This window comes from Eurosta solidaginis, chromosome 3 (genome assembly GCF_040869045.1).
Source record: "Eurosta solidaginis isolate ZX-2024a chromosome 3, ASM4086904v1, whole genome shotgun sequence".
Taxonomy (NCBI): Eukaryota; Metazoa; Arthropoda; class Insecta; order Diptera; family Tephritidae; genus Eurosta; species Eurosta solidaginis.
The window spans coordinates 60479313-60496491 of record NC_090321.1 but is presented as its reverse complement, the minus strand read 5'-3'; the positions used below and the strand labels follow the sequence as shown (position 1 = coordinate 60496491).

Sequence of the window (17179 nt, the reverse complement as noted above, 5' to 3'; positions counted from 1 at the left end):
CACCCCTGTTCCCCCTTTATGGCGATATCTCGAAAAGGCGACCACCTGTACAACAACCACCACTCCCTTTTAAAACCCTCATTAATACCTTTAATTTGATGCCCATATTGTACAAACAAATTCTAGGGTCACCCCTGGTCCACCTTTATGGCGATATCTCGAAACGGCGTCCACCTATGGAACTAAGGATTACTCCCTTTTAAAATACTCATTAACACCTTTCATTTGATACCCATATCGTACAAACACATTCTAGTGTCACCCCTGGTCCACTTTTATGGCGATATTTCGAAACGGCATCCACCTATAGAACTAAGGCCCACTCCCTTTTAAAATACTCATTAACACCATTCGTTTGATGCCCATATTGTACAAACAAATTCTAGGGTCACCCCTGGTCCACCTTTATGGCGATATCTCGAAACGGCGTCCACCTATGGAACTAAGGATTACTCCCTTTTAAAATACTCATTAACACCTTTCTTTTGATACCCATATTGTACAAACAGATTCTAGGGTCACCCCTGGTCCACCTTTATGGCGATATCTCGAAACGGCGTCCACCTATGGAACTAAGGATTACTCCCTTTTAAAATAATCATTAACACCTTTCATTTGATACCCATATCGTACAAACGCATTCTAGAGTCAACCCTGATCCACGTTTATGGCTATATCCCTAAATGGCGTCCACCTATAGAACTATGGCACACTCCCTCATAGAATACTCTTTAATGCCTTTCATTTGATACGCATGTTATACAAACACATTGCAGGGTTTCCCTCGGTTCATTTTCCTACATGGTTATTTTCCCTTATGTTGTCACCATAGCTCTCAACTGAGTATGTAATGTTCGGTTACACCCGAACTTAACCTTCCTTACTTGTTTTATTTTTGATTTCGCTTCTATTTTTATTTTCAATCGATTGTTTTCCACTTATTTCGTTTCCCCATAAAATCTCTGATATTTCCTATTGACGTGCGATTCGTTTTGTCAGTTGTCAAGCTTATCCACACTGTCCATGTGCATGTCTGAGTGTCTTTCTGCATTTCGTCTCTTCCTTTTTGGTCTACCATAGCACCTGGTGTGCGACGGTTTGTAGCCGAAACCGAATTTATTTCTTTGTTTTCCTTAGATTCTTGTCTTTTAGATCGAAGTTATTTTTGGTAATTTTATTGGCAATTTGATGTCTCAGCAGTTTGGAATGCTCCTGTCAAACATTATTTAGTGATTTTTATTAGCGTTTAATATCTGATAGGCAATATATCCGTTTGGTTACCCTCAAAAAAGGTTTGGGGCACGTCAAATTTTATGAGCTGAACTAATAAATTTTGCGTTTGGATTGTGATTGATATTTTAAGTACCATAAAGTACTTTTTGGGATATTTGTGAAATCTATTTGACTAAATACTTTAATCGCATTCACTATTTTCAATTATAAAGCGATACTGAAAATGCAGGCGTCGCTAGATATGCCGGAGTTTCATTTTTTGTTTTTATCATCAGGCGTCATGCTATCTTCCCTCGATCCGGCCCGTGATCAAGACGGATATACTATTGCTAAAAGAAGAAGAACAAAGGGGGTTGTGAACCCCCAGCAGGTTAGAGGGGTAGAATATACCCACGGTAGGTATGACTGTCGTGAGAGGCGACTAAAATAACAAATATATTCAAGGGGTTGTGCAGCGCAACCCTTTCAAGGGGTTGCCAGCGCAATATATAGCTTCTCCAACCCAATGGTCAACCTCACCTATCCGTGGCGAATCCTGTTTCATTAACAGCCGAGGCTCTGGTGACCCGAACTCCTCATGGATCTAGGGGGTGGGAGGGCGGTATGGCCTAGAAGGTCGCATGTGGTCTTAACAAATCGTTTTCGAGATGGCCGGTCTTGGTACCGGCAAAGGACCATCAACATCGATAACACTCCCAAAGCCTTCGGAGAGTGGCCTTATCGCTACAACAACAATAACAACTGCTTGGATGTTTGATGGTCAAGAGAGGAAATTACCTTTTACTCGGCTCAGCTGCATCAATTGTCTTCTATAGCAACAGGTTAAAGAATGCGTGCTTCTTACTAGCTCTTCCCCTGTTTGTTTAAGCAGATTGCAATATTGCCACTCAATTCTTATCACTTTGCCAAAGTCGTGTAGCGCAATGTATCAGTTTCGTTGTTGCAAATGTTGTGTCGATAAAGACACTCCCCGAAGCTTTTTGGGAACGTTATCGATGTTGATGGTCCTTTGTCGGATATAGATCTGATACGTTTCGGTAACACGCACTATTAAGGTACAAGACTGAACATCTCGGGAATGACTTAATATGACTACTTTGAACTTCCTAGGCACGTGCGCTACACAATTCCTTGAAGATCATATCGATCTCGTTGTTGTTGTTGTTGTAGCAGTGCTTCGCCCCACCTAAATTGTCATCAATATCCTCTAACGGGAGTCCAAGGAAACTTGCTGTTTCAACAGGGGTAGACCATAATGAAAGGGGTGTTAGAGGCGTTGGTTCCACATTACAAATAAAGAGATGGTTGGTGTCATGTGGGGCCACATTGCAAGCGGGGCATACATTTTGTATGTCGGGGTTGATTTTGGATAGGTAAGAGTTTAACCTGTTACAGTATCCAGAACGAAGTTGAGCTAGAGGGACTCGTGTTTCTCTGGGGAGTATGCGTTCCTCTTCCGCAAGTTTTGGGTACTGTTCTTTGAGTACTGGATTCACCGGGCAATTCCCGGCATAAAGGTCCGACGCCTGTTTGTGGAGTTTACCAAGGACCTGCTTGTGTTTTTTTGCTTCATACGGCTGAGTTCTCAGTTGCCGGATTTCCCCAAAATGCTTACGGAGATAACTCCTTAAGCCCCTAGGCGGTGTTGGGATGCCCAGGTTTCTGGGTATTCAACAGGAACTGTTTGGTTAGCATCTCATTTCTCTCCCCGATGGGGAGTATTCTCGCCTCATTATGTAGATGGCTTCCTGGGGACATGGCCTGTAGCTTCTTCCAGTGGGTAGTTTTTAGGCTTGGCGACAATATAGGGGACCGAGTAGCACGCAATCGGCTGGCCAATTGCTTTGTATGTGGTAATGAGCATTTCTTTGTCTTTTCCCCAAGTACTGCCAGCAAGGGATTAGAGGATTTTATTACGGCTCTGGATTTTCGGAATAATTGCGGCTGCGTGCTCACCAAAATGTAGATCCTGTTCAAACGTCACACCCAAGATTTAGACGGTGATAATGCCAGGCTTCGCGAGGCGAAAAAACTGGAGAGATCAGGGAGGTAGCCGTTTATTTTATTGCATAGCTCATCGATGTGTGGGCCTGGGCCTGTGGCCATTATTGTGCAGTCATCGGCGTAGGAAACGATAGTAACTCCTTCTGGTGGCGAAGGTAGCTTAGATATGTAGCAATTAAACAAAAGTGGGGATATCACACCACCCTGTGGCACCCCTTGTTTAATTCTTCTTGGTTTTGATGTTTCATTTCTAAATTACACCGATGCCTGCTGTTGAGTCGCGTGCAGTTGGCAGATATTCCTAGCGTTAAAATCCAAATAATACACCAAATGATGATAGCGCTGAAATCTTTATTAATTTTCTTTAAAGATTGCATATTAGATATTCAATTGTTTAGAACTTACATTTGTGCCTTCTATGTGCTATATATATATTTATGCACACGCTCACTCTTCAAATTCTCAAGACTGAATAATTATGATGAAAGGGCAAAAAATCAATTTAGCTTTCAGTAAAGGAATGTTACCTAGCGGTCAACTAACGGCTGTATATGCCGGTGAATATATTCGCATTGCAGCGTATGTACATGTATTCGTACATTTGTATCGTCATATGTTGGTACATAAATATGCACGTACATATGGGAATACAAGTATGTAGGTACATATGAACATATGTATAAATTCTGTGCACCGAAATTGAGCCGATGGAGAGCTGATAGCAACTAAAAGTGAGAAATATCAAAGGCTGCTGGAAGTACACTGTGCGCCACTTAACATTCCCCACCCCGTAATTCACTAGCATCACTGCGCTGTGCATTACCATCTTCCTTTATGTCTAATTTTGCAAGCTTAACTGCTGGGCGGGTAACGAGACCATCAGCTGTACGAACGATAGCACTGCGAACTTGTCCATCTTTCGAGTGGTGAATGTCTACTACTATACCTTTCGGCCACGAGCAGCGCTTGCTGTTCTCGTCTACAATAATAACTATGTCGTTTACGGCGATGGGTGCGAGTGGCGGCTGAAACCACTTCGTGCGCCTTGTTAAAGTTGGTAAATACTCTCGCAGCCACCTTTTCCAAAACACGTCGGCTATCTGACCAGCAATGCGAAAATCTTTGGCTAACGAGGCACCTGTTTGGTGCGGTTCTCCTCGCTCGCGTAACCCATTGGAACTGCCAACCAAAAAGTGGTTGGGTGTTAGCGCCTCAGCATCCATCGAATCTAGGGGTACATACGTCAGTGGTCGTGAGTTCAGCATAAACTCGATGTCGGCTAATGTAGCACGCAGAACTTCTTCACGTAATTTTGCTTTTGGTAGAATCTCAGTCAATATTGATTTGGTAGAGCGTACCATTCTTTCCCACGCCCCACCCATATGAGGCGCGCCCGGCGGTATAAAGCTGAATGACATCTCTGGATACTGCTTTTCTATATCGTTCGGTGATATGCACTCGATGCTTTCTTTCAACACCCTGCTGGCGCCACGAAAGTTAGTGCCGTTGTCAGAAATAATTCGTTTAGGCACACCTCGTCGAGCAGTAAAACTTTTCAAAGCCATCAGAAACGAATCGGTGGATAGAGATGGCACGATGTCTAAATAAACTGCCCGTGTAGTGAGGCAGGTGAACAAAACGCCCCAGCGTTTTTCACGACGACGCCCAACTGCTATGTCTATGGGGCCAAAGTAGTCCACGCCAGTGAACGTAAAGGGCCGAGTATGTGGTGATAACCGCTCCATAGGAAGTTCACCCATCTCCGGTGGAGAGGGTTGAGCTTTTCGTATATGACAAGCTGGGCATTGCTTCGAAACTTCTCTTACCAGCGCTCTTAACCCCGAAATCCAATAGCGTTGGCGTAGCTCGTTAACGACAATCTCGTTATGTAGATGGTGGTACTTTCTGTGGTAAAACTCTGCAATCAAGTATGTTATACGGTGACGCCGCGGTAGAATGATAGGGCGTTTTACGTCGATTTCCACTGCTTCTATGGCATCTACGCGACCTCTTATGCGAAGAATTCCATGGTCGTCTAAATACGGTGAGCATTTAAACAGATGGCTCTTTCTATCAATTATTTGTTTGTTTGATTTGAGACAGCTGATCTCCTCTGAAAATGATTCTTCTTGGCAAATGCGAATAAGCACGATATCCATTTCGACGTCTCGTTTCAGCTCTATGATTTTCTTTAATACTGCTTCGAACGGCTTCTTTGATATGATTCGTAGAAAGTGTAGTACGGATCTCTGTGCTGCTCGAAGGCGCTCCAATTTACTAAAGCGGCTGGGATCGGGTGAAATACAAGCTAATACACATGCACGGGTGCGTATCACTTCGTTATGGCAAACTACGTTCGCCTCAGTGGTCCTACTTGTGGCGTCTATTTGTGGCCACTGCGACTCATCCATATACAAAAAGTTTGGTCCAATAAACCAACGTGTTGACCCATTTATTTCCGGGGTCTTAACCCACTTAGTTCCATCGTCAGCCACATTATGGTGGGATGGAACCCAGTTCCAGCTGGTTACGTCGGACCCTTCCAAAATTTCGCCAATTCGAACAGCCACAAATTGTTGAAATTTACGCGCATCGGACCGTATCCAGCAAAGTACGTCTCTTGAATCTGTCCAGAAGAAACGGCGGTCGATTCGTATTGATGCTTCTGACTCAATACAATTTGATAGTCGCAGCCCTAATATTGCTGCCATTAATTCCATACGAGGAATTGATATGGGCTTCAATGGTGCGACTCTAGTCTTTGAAGCAACTATCAGACAGCGAACGTCGTCATCCATATCTGCGCGTAGATATGTCACCGCAGCATATGCATCAATGCTAGCATCTACGAACGTATGCAACTGAATTGACTTTGCACAACTACCAAAGGGCATGCATCGAGGTATACGTACATCGTTCAGCTTTGACACTAACTTAAGCCATTGCTGCCAGTCTGATTCTTCGTCATCTTTGAGCTTGTCGTCCCATCCAACTCCTGATCGCCATATGTTCTGAAGAATAATTTTGGCTCGAATGTTGAAGAAGCCGAGGAGTCCGAGTGGATCAAAAATCGACATAACTACGCTTAATACTTGTCGTTTCGATGATGTGGCAAGCGATGCTTTAGCAATTAGCTCGGGCTTTACGACGAATGTCAGAGAATCTTCAGATGGTAACCACCACATGCCGAGCACCTTCTCTCGAGGCTCGTCAGACAATACAATATTTTTTGCTGATGTCTCCATTTCGTCATCTAAGGCTCGAACAACACGCCTTGAGTTTGATAGCCAATGCCTCATTTCAAATCCGCCGTCTGCATGGATGCGTTTCACTATTTCTGCCAACTCTAACATTTGCTGTTCAGAGTCCACGGACTGTAACCAGTCATCCACGAAAGTGTTTTTATGTATCGCCTTGACTGCTTCTGGGTGTTTACTAATGAATCTATCCGCGTTCTTATTTTTAATGAAATTAGCAAGAGCGGGGGAACATGACGCGCCAAATGTCATTACCTGCATAACATATACATCGGGAGAGCGCGCTTTTTCACCGTCTCGCCATAAAAATTGTTGAGCAGCTAAGTCCTCTTGTCGTACTTTTATTTGGTGAAACATTTGTCGTATATCACCGGTAATAGCTACCCTCCGCTCTCGGAAGCGCATCAGCACTCCAATTAACGAAGCCATTAAATCGGGCCCTTTCAACAGGACATCATTCAAAGCAACGCCGCATACCTTTGCGGCTGCATCCCAAACCAACCGCGTTTTCATTTTGTTAGGATTGGTTACTGTGAAAATCGGCAAGAACCATGAACGAGAATTTCTCATTATCTCCCCATTTGACAATTTGCGTACGTAGCCATTTTTAATGTAGCTTTCGATAGTACTTATCATAAAAGAATTTAGCTGTGAGTCTTTGGCCATCTTCGCCTCGAGGCAGTTAAGTCGTTTGAGAGCCATCTGGTATGAGTCAGGCAAATCGATGTTGTCGAACCTCCATAGAAGACCAGTCTCCCAGCGTTTTTCGTTTGCTAGATATTTGCTCGTGTTCTCCATAATTTGCAGTGAACGTTCATCTTCCTTCGATCTCAGGGGTTTGGTTGTGATGCTCACTCCCATTGACTCAAGTGAGAAATACGTTTTCACCGCTTCATCTAGCTTACGGGCAATACCAGCATCACTGCATTCGCATATGTGCAAAATACGAGGTGTAGTATGGTTTTTGTTGTTGTGTCGCCCATACACCGCCCAACCCAGTCTGCAGCGGACGGCAATAACGTCATCGTCTTCTGCTTCGATTATTTCTATGGGAACGCTTACCTTAATATTGTCAAGGCCGATGATAATCTGAGGTTTTACATTCGTGTACGCTTGAATAGGAACTGATTTAAGGTGGTATCGTTGGCGTAACAACTGTTCATCGACGCTTTGCGTGGGCAAATCCAAGGACGTTACCGTACGGACGCCTTTCAACAAGTAGCGTTGTTCCTCTTTGCCAATTGCTGATACATTCAAGTACACTGATTTGGAGTTCTGTTCAGTCTGCGTCTGATCACCGGTCCACTTTAAACACAACTGCTCTGTTGGACCCTCCAACTCAAGTTCGTCTGCTAATTTGCTTTCGATTAATGTGCATGCAGAGCCTTCATCTATTAAAGCGTATGTATGTACTTGCTTCACCTTACCATAAAGCGTTACGGGCACGTATCGGAACAGAGCCTTCGTAGCGGATCGGCTATGAAATAGAACAGTAGATTCCTTTTGATCCGCTTTCGGTGTAGCTTTGGTATCGATTTGTTGTTGTGGTTGGACGTCGCCCCCCACGGTAGCAGCCGAATGTAGCAAAGTGCTGTGGGTGGAAGTGCACCCGTCCACGCCGCATCGTTTCTTCGTTTTGCAGTATCGTACAAGATGTCGCATGAAGCAAGAGAAGCAGAGCCTTTCACTTTTAACGAACTCCCAGCGACCTTTTACATCAAGCGCTCTAAACGTGTCACAATCCGGCAAACGATGCTGTCCCTTACACTTGGGACACGAAACGCCCTCTAACGATTTTGAGTTCTTGCTACCTTTCCCTTTATCACGATCCTCTACCACGTGTACCAATACGCGCTCTTTGACTTGCTTTCCACCTCCGCTCTTCGTGTTGTCTGCAGCTTGAGGCTCGTACGAGGTCACCATAGTCGCACACATGGCTACATTAAACAACCACTGATCAAACGTGGCCAAGTTGATACCACCAGCAGATAATCTGTGCCTACCCCAGTCGAGTTTCAAGTCGCCAGGCAACTTGCCGACTAATTCATTCAGCAATAGAGGGTCGTTTAGATACTCGCTGAGGCCGATGGCCAACATTGTAGCGCAGTAGTTCTGAACGGCCAGCGCCAATCGTATTACTGAGTCCAAATTGTTGTGTCTCACAGCAGGCTCTTCCCTGAGTTTGCGTTGTAAAGCCGCATGCACAATTTCAGGGCGCCCGAACAGCATTTTTAGAGTTCCTATTGCGTACGGAACAGTGGCGGGAATCACCAACTTACCTCGCACAGCTTCCAAAGCTGGACCTTTCAGGCATTTCTGTAGGCGAATAAGGTTCTCTTCATTACTAAATCCGCATCTCTCAGTCGATTGTTCATAATTGCTTATGAACAGGAGCCATTCCTCAGGTTTGCCGGAGAATGGAGGTAACTCTCTAGTGATAACATGACGTGCTGCTATTTGTGACGATGATAAGATACCCTTTGACGTAGTTGCATTTGTCGGTAGCGTACCGTTAAACTCTATATTTGGCAAATTGCAGCCGAATCCCGCTGCTGGCAGAGCAGTAGACGAAGGCGCTACTATGTCGGCGTAACTGTTACCGTATGGCAGAGAATAATTGCAGTTCGCTGCGCTTGGCCGAAAAGATAAACTTGGCCGTGACCCTATTGGGGCGGCTTTTCCAGGAATCGCCCATGCGTTACTTTCTTCGATAGTAGTCGCTCGCTGCGTATCGCGACAGACACCTGTGCTTGTGAAAAGCGATCCGCTTAGAACCTGATTCACGAGATCGTCAAACTGTTTATTTTTAGGATCAACGTTTGTGTTCTGCGTTGGCGTGGATGAGTGGGTAGACGATGCGGGCAAACTACCTATTATGTCCACCCCTATGTTGCTTTGTTCGCCTTTGTCAGTTGTAGCGTTGATATTGCCATCACCATTTTCTGGCACCTTTGAATGCGCATCCGCGCCGGCAGAAGATGTTTCGTTACGCTGGTTGGCACCTGTTGCCCCTCCATCGCTATTAAGAACGTCTTTGTCTGCCATGTCATATGCAGTTGAATTAATTCTGATCTCAAGTCTATGTCGATTGCAAAAATATTTCAGGATGTTGAGTCGCGTGCAGTTGGCAGATATTCCTAGCGTTAAAATCCAAATAATACACCAAATGATGATAGCGCTGAAATCTTTATTAATTTTCTTTAAAGATTGCATATTAGATATTCAATTGTTTAGAACTTACATTTGTGCCTTCTATGTGCTATATATATATTTATGCACACGCTCACTCTTCAAATTCTCAAGACTGAATAATTATGATGAAAGGGCAAAAAATCAATTTAGCTTTCAGTAAAGGAATGTTACCTAGCGGTCAACTAACGGCTGTATATGCCGGTGAATATATTCGCATTGCAGCGTATGTACATGTATTCGTACATTTGTATCGTCATATGTTGGTACATAAATATGCACGTACATATGGGAATACAAGTATGTAGGTACATATGAACATATGTATAAATTCTGTGCACCGAAATTGAGGCGATGGAGAGCTGATAGCAACTAAAAGTGAGAAATATCAAAGGCTGCTGGAAGTACACTGTGCGCCACTTAACACCTGCCGACCGCCCAGATAATTTGCGGTCCACCTTTTAAGACATGGGGGAAGGGTAGACACTTCCAGGTCTTGCAGTAGCGTGCCATGGTTGACCGTATCAAAAGCTTTTGATAGGTGTAGCGCAAAGAGTACTGTTCTATGGTGGGGGTTTTGATTTAAACCGCAATTTATCTGGGTGCTGATGGCATATAACGCGGTGGTGGTGCTATGGAGTTTTCTGAAACCATGCTGATGACAGGCTAGCTGCAAATTTGCTTTGAAGTAGGGGAGCAAAATGGCTTCAAGCGTCTTGGCTACTGGCGATAGGAGAGATATCGGGCGATACGACTCTCCTATGATAGCTGGTTTCTCAGGCTTTAGTAGCGGGACCACCTTGGCCATTTTCCATTTCTCGGGTATGACAAAGGTGGAAAGAGACAGGTTGAAGACATGCGCTAAATATTTGAAACCCTCTTTCCCTAGGCTTTTAAGCATCGGCATGGCTATGCCGTTTGGGCCCACTGCTTTGGATGGTTTAGCGCGACCAATGGCATCCTCAACCTCTTTGGCGGTGATGGTAATTGGTGATGCGCTGAATTTATGTTTATTTGCGTGTCTGTTGGCCCTCCGTCTATCTTTGTCGACCGTAGGATGCATTATTTATTGTCGGCAGAAAGAGCTCGCGCATTTTTTCGCGTCCGACAGCACTTTGTCGCCAAAGGCGATGGAAACTTTGTCATTGTGCCAAGACGGATTCGATAGGGATTTTCGGTGGACCAAACTTTACCTACACCGAGCAGCAGCGGGTATTTGTTGTGGCTTGCTGAGCAGCGGGGCTGCTGTAAGGCGTAGACTACGGGACGTCCTAGGGCGTGAACAGCGAGGAGCCACAAAAGATTTATAGAAGTTACGTGGACGTCTAGTTTTGGGATCTAGCCCAGAACAATCTGTCCGATGCAACCATCCCTTACACAAGACACACTGACAAAAGTATGACCGTCCTAAAAAGATTCTTTTCCGGCAGATGCAGCAAAACCATTTGTCAGGACCGGGGTCAGGAGACGGGCCCGGATTGGGTTCGATACCTTCCCGGAGCAAGAGAATATGAAGCAGTCCCACCGCAAGGAGCTGCTGGAAGGGTGACAATTTGTGCGAGGGACGCAACAAATTAAATGGGGTTACACTGAAATGGTTGGGAAAAATCCCTAGTCGCTCCGGTACATAAAACCGACGGCCATGGGAAGCGTATCGGATTTAATTTTCTCCATTCTTGAATAATAGTTACTTGGCGCGATATACATCCCACTTTTTAGTGTTTCCTACAATTTGTCAGAGGGGAAGTTATATATGCAGATGAATTCTCGCTGAGAAGGTTTTGATGGCAGAAATACATTCGAAGTCAACCACTTCCGGGGAGCAGTACCGCTTAGAAAATCTTTTTCTAAAGTATTTCAATGTTACTCTTCCCGTGTCTTGATCCCAGGAATTTCGGTGAGGTAGGCGAACACGCTATCTCCAAATCACGGGCATTATTGCTTATAGCAAGCATCTAAAGCTCTTTGCACTCACACCATTTTGCCTCACCCTTCTTTCCTCAAGCTAGGCGTCTCTCTTTCCCCATCATGTCACGATAGCACACACTTACATCGCGCACTGCTACGCCTGTATGCGGCGTGGCCCCATAGCTTTTATTTCTGGCTCGCTGTGGTGGTACGTATTGAGTTATTCAATATTTTCGCAGTTAGCAGGTGTGAGTGATTATTAAGGAGAAAATCTTGTGCCCATTTTGTGAGCAGCTTATTGATGACTGCCACAAAGTATTTCTCAGAGTCGCGTTTCAAAGGCTATAGTGCTTGCCTACAATAATCAACAGGAGATCAATTTGATTTCTTTAATTAGGAGACACCACATATCCTCGTGATTTCGATGTCATCGCCTTCATGTAGACCCCGGAGCGAGGATAGTCGACAACCGTGAACTGCAGTACTTGGCGTCGCAGTCAGTCTCTTTCCCACCAAAAAATCAACTTCTTGTGCTTATCTGCTTCTGGTTACTGTGGTAGAAGTTGCAAGGCTCTATAGTCCTCCTTTCCTGTACCCTCCATTGCCTTGATTAGAAATAATGTTCTCATCGCAGACTTTGCCACATTTTTTTGAAAGTAGTTTTTACGTGTCGTGTCGCAAGCTAAGCGCACAACCAAGTTAAGGGATTGGCAAGATTTATATAGCCGCCGCTTGATCCAAGACAATGTTCACTTGCCTGTAGCCCATGGTGAATAAGCGCTGCGATTTTGTCGGGATGACCCTATGTGGTACCCTCCCTTGAGGGCATTTGAGTACATACTTCAACGCCAAATCATGCTGTTTAAATTTTTGCCGTCTGAGAAAAATTAATTCTAATCCGTGGCTTTGTACTCATTGTTTTTGTTGGAAGGGGTTCTTACGTGGCCGGTTCCAAGCTGCGCGCTCAACCCTGGCAAGGTATTGTAATGCCACCTCTAGTGCTCCGACACTCAATGTGGTTGCTGAAGTTCCTCCGAATCACCGTCTACCAATCTTATTGTTGTCCCTATTAAAAAATCTGTTTTTTTTTCAAGATTTGATAAAGACACCACAGAAGAGGACCTAAAATCGTACAGCATCGCTAAGCTTAAATTTGAAAACGTGACAGTTCGAAAATTCAATTTTAACTATCCTAGGGATATTTCGTATTTTAGGATTGATGTATCCGCACAACATTTTGATACTATATTAAATAATTCTTTTTGGCCGCCCGGTGCTTTTGTGCGGGAATTCGAGCGTAGGCGTAATACTAATATTTCAAATCTTGCTATACTTCCACATAACAATATTGCATCAAAAAACTGAATGTTAAATCGGTCCTAAATTTATTTTATCAAAATGTTAGAGGTTTAAACACTAAACTAACTGAATTGTATTTGAAATCGTTTAACTGCAATTACAACAGTATCGCTTTAACTGAAACTTGGCTAAAACCTCATATATTTAACTCCGAGATTCTTTGCCATGATTACCAAATATACAGAAATGACCGCTTGAACAGAATTGGAGGTGGAGTTTTGCTTGCGTTACACTCTTCTGTACCTTCAGCTGAGGTTAATTTACCCATTATTGATTCTACAGAAATCAAATGCATTAGCATCAATCTCGGAATGGGTTGTGTCTATATCGCCGTCTGCTATATCCCACCATCTTCTGATCCTGCGGTGTATATGGAACATATTTCCCTGCACAAAATTGTTAATTCATTGTTGAAGCCCATTGATTCGATGATAGTCCTGGGTGACTTTAATCTGCCGCATGCATATGGACCATATCTGACCAGGATATTGTACCTATTTCTTCAAACCTGTCCAACAACGAATTTTTAGCCGAAATAACTGAACTTCGCCTTAAACAGATAAATATTATTCCTAACATGTTCGGGAGGACCCTTGATTTGGTATTTTTGACGATACATCAAAATGTACTCTAAGCCGGGGTGAACCTCTTACTGTACCTGAAGACCCTTACCATCCTTCCCTGGAAATAGCATACTAATTCGAAAGAAATTCTCCCAGTAGCATTGCTACTAAATACGACTCTAGTTTCAGATTTCAATTTGCGAAGGCTAATTTTAGTAAACTTAATCAAACTTTATCTACAGTGGCTTGGCCCAAATATGGTGTAGATATTAACAAAAATGTTTTTGACTTTTATACCACCATTTACGGTATTTTGGAAAAACGCGTACCTAAGCGAATACGTTTGTCTACCGAATCAGTCCAAATATGGTTCAATAAAGAGCTGAAGTCCTTAACAAAGAGAAAATCGCGTTTCTTCAAATTATACAAAAGGTCGGGCTCTCACTCCGATTACTTGCATTACTCTATTTTGCGTCATAAATATTTTGAATTAAACAAAAAGTGCTATAATACGTACATCTGTAAGATGAAAAGGAAAATAACTTGCAATCCGAAAGCTTTCTATGACTTCGTGAACTCTAAACGTAGGGTTAAAGGGTTTCCCTCTGTTTTAAAATACCAGGGTGATTTGTCTAGCGACGATCAAGATATTGCTAACTTCTTTGCACAATTTTTCAAGTCCAACTATTCCACTGAATTTAATACTTTTTCAAATGAATATCCATTTCAGCTTAACTCACTTAACACAATTAATATTCCAGAAATATATCCGGATGAAGTTTTTTCATATTTAAAGTCTTTGAAAGAATCTTACAAGTACGGTCCTGATTTAATTCCCACTTGTTTTCTTAAAAAATGCGCTGAACAAATTTAACAGCCTCTAAATGATTTATTCAATATGTCTCTAAAAAGTGGATTCTTTCCTTCTCCTTGGAAGGAATCTTTTCTCATACCCCTTCACAAAAGTGGTAGTAGGTCGTGTGTAGAGAACTATCGAGGAATAGCAAAGTTGTCGGCCATCCCAAAGTTGTTTGAAGCTATCGTTACCAATCAGCTAACATTTTCCATTTCTGCTTTGATTGCAGAACCGCAAAACGGATTCTGTAAAGGCAAATCTACCATTACTAATCTACTTGAATTCACAACTCATGTTTCGAAGGGATTTAGAGAAAATCTTCGCACAGATGTTATTTATACTGATTTCCGTAAAGCATTTGACAAAATTTCCCACTCCTTACTTATATACAAGCTGGATCGGCTTGGCTTCCAACCTGGTCTCACCCAGTGGATCTCGTCGTATCTCTGCGGTCGAACGCAAAAAGTTATTTTTAAAAATACTTTTTCAAATGTCATCGATGTTCCCTCTGGCGTCCCACAAGGCAGCCACCTTGGTCCAATTCTGTTCTTGCTATTTATTAATGATATCTGTACCACTATAAAATATTCCAAAATCTTAATGTATGCTGATGATGTAAAACTTTTTAGGTCTTATGCGTCTATCGAAGAACGTTCCTTGCTCCAAGCGGATCTAAACTGCCTAGTTACTTGGTGCAACGTAAATTCAATGCCGCTGAACCTCAATAAATGCAAATTCATGTGCCTATCTCGAAAATCTTTGCCAACAGCCTCTCACGTAATTAATAACTTTTGTCTGCTATCAGTAAACTATTTTGAGGACTTAGGAGTCACGATAGATGCTAAACTTAGTTGCAACCTTCATATCAATGCTACTGTCAATAAGGCTAGAGGTGTTCTTTCATTCGTGAAACGGTGTTCTAAAGAATTTAGTGACCCTTATGTAACTAAAGCTCTTTTCATCACTTTAGTTAGACCGATACTAGAATGCGCATCAATAGTCTGGAATCCACAATATCGAGTTCATGCAGATAGACTTGAATCAATACAAAAGCAATTTCTAATTTTCTCTTTAAGGAATTTTCAGTGGGACTCTGCGTATAGTCTTCCACCTTATACTAGTCGGTTGAAGCTTATCAATCTTCCAACTCTTGCAAAGTCGTACAGAAATGCTAGGCGTTATATTTATGGCTAAACTCCTGAATGGGCTGATTTCTAGTCCAATTCTTTTGAACGAAGTAAATTTCAACGTCCCATCACGGGTGTCAATACATTACAAACCTCTTCTTTTGAGGCAGTGTAGAACTAATTTCGAATCAAATGAACCTTTTCGGTGTTTGTGTCATAATTTTAACAAACATTCCAATTCATTTGATATAACGGATTCACTTTTTACCACAAAAGAAAACTGTCTTATCCTATCTTAACTCTTAACAAAAAAAAAAAAAAAAAAAAAAAAACAAATCAAATAAATTAAAAATGTTCACTTATTTAACAATGTAGTATGTATATGTATAATTTCTAACTGTTATGTAATTTCTAACTGTTATGTAATTTCTAACTGTTATGTATAGTACTCAGCTGATGATTTTTATTCTGTAGCTGAGCAGTTTTAGATCTCGACGCTTAACAAACCTCCGCCTATCAACGACTCGGCAATAACAAATCCGTGCGTCATGCGGATGCGCCCCTCGCGCCGGTCGGGCGGGCTTTGGAGGGTATTAATCCGTTGGGAAATATTATTATTAATAGATAGTTACACATTTATATATCGTGCTGCTGACTAAAGATAAGCGTCCGGAAACAGACTCATCTTGTGGGAAACAAACTCTGAAAGTTATGGCCGAGCCTCCTTCTCTCTCTCTCTATCGCGATTAATCAACAATAATTAACAGATCCTGTGATATGTGATTGTGTTCCCTCAGTTACGGCGGTTTTTATTTGTTTATTGAAAATTGATCTAAATCACAGTTCACAATTACGCTTTTTATTAGTAGCAGCACTACATGTCGCAGTAAAATCCTAGGAAGGGGCCTCCGCTAGCGCCGTCTCTAGCAGCTGACATACACTGCTAGATGTAGAAGACATGCACACAATGATCCTAGCAGCTTGCTGCGACATTTTTGTCAACATTAGTCAGCCAGGGGTATTCCTTACGGGCTACCGCTAAGATTTACTGTAGTTTTTCAGCCGATGTGAAGATCACAGATCTTCGAATGCTTACCAAGTCTGCAATCGACTTTGCTCGGAGTGCATAGACGATAACGTAGCCAACTGAATTGAGCATAGCAGCGCATCTGGACTCCAACTTGTCCAGCTGCGCAGCCGCACCCGATTAAACTCTATTTTCGGCCACTATACCCATATTTTATTGTTCATCCATTCAGCACTACCACAACTAGTTTTTTTTTTTGTTATGCATTCCATGGAATTAAAAAAAAAGCCTAAACGCATGCATTTTATGTCAGAAAACTCGACCAACTTGATAAATAACAAATTTGACAGTTATGGGACTGGTTCTAGCACATTTGAATTGTTTGACATATTTACAGTGTACTACATACATACTGGGGCTCATATCGAATTTGCATACACCTGCGGTCTCTAGAGCCTTCGACCACGTGCAACAAAGCAAAGCATAAAATTGTTACACTAAAAATGTTATAAACAAATAATTTTTGGGTGTGTCAAAAACGAGCTGGCCAAAAAAATGTGATTATAATTGAAGAAAAAACGAGCGCCGTTGGATTAACCAATATCGTTTGGTAAAAATATATTTTTAATGAAGCCCTGCAGCGAATCCCATTAGTT

General features: G+C 42.6%; 1 protein-coding gene across 1 annotated transcript; it reads right to left on the bottom strand.

Annotated features, from left to right (window-relative positions):
• Positions 1-3580: 3580 nt before the first annotated feature.
• Positions 3581-10027, bottom strand: LOC137243807 (uncharacterized). Its single transcript, XM_067771957.1, has 2 exons — positions 9736-10027; positions 3581-9679 (listed from the first exon to the last, which is right to left on the bottom strand). The coding sequence occupies exon 2, from the start codon at positions 9537-9539 to the stop codon at positions 4011-4013; it is 5529 nt and encodes a 1842-aa protein (XP_067628058.1). The 5' UTR covers positions 9540-9679; positions 9736-10027; the 3' UTR covers positions 3581-4010.
• Between the last annotated feature and the right edge of the window lie 7152 nt (positions 10028-17179).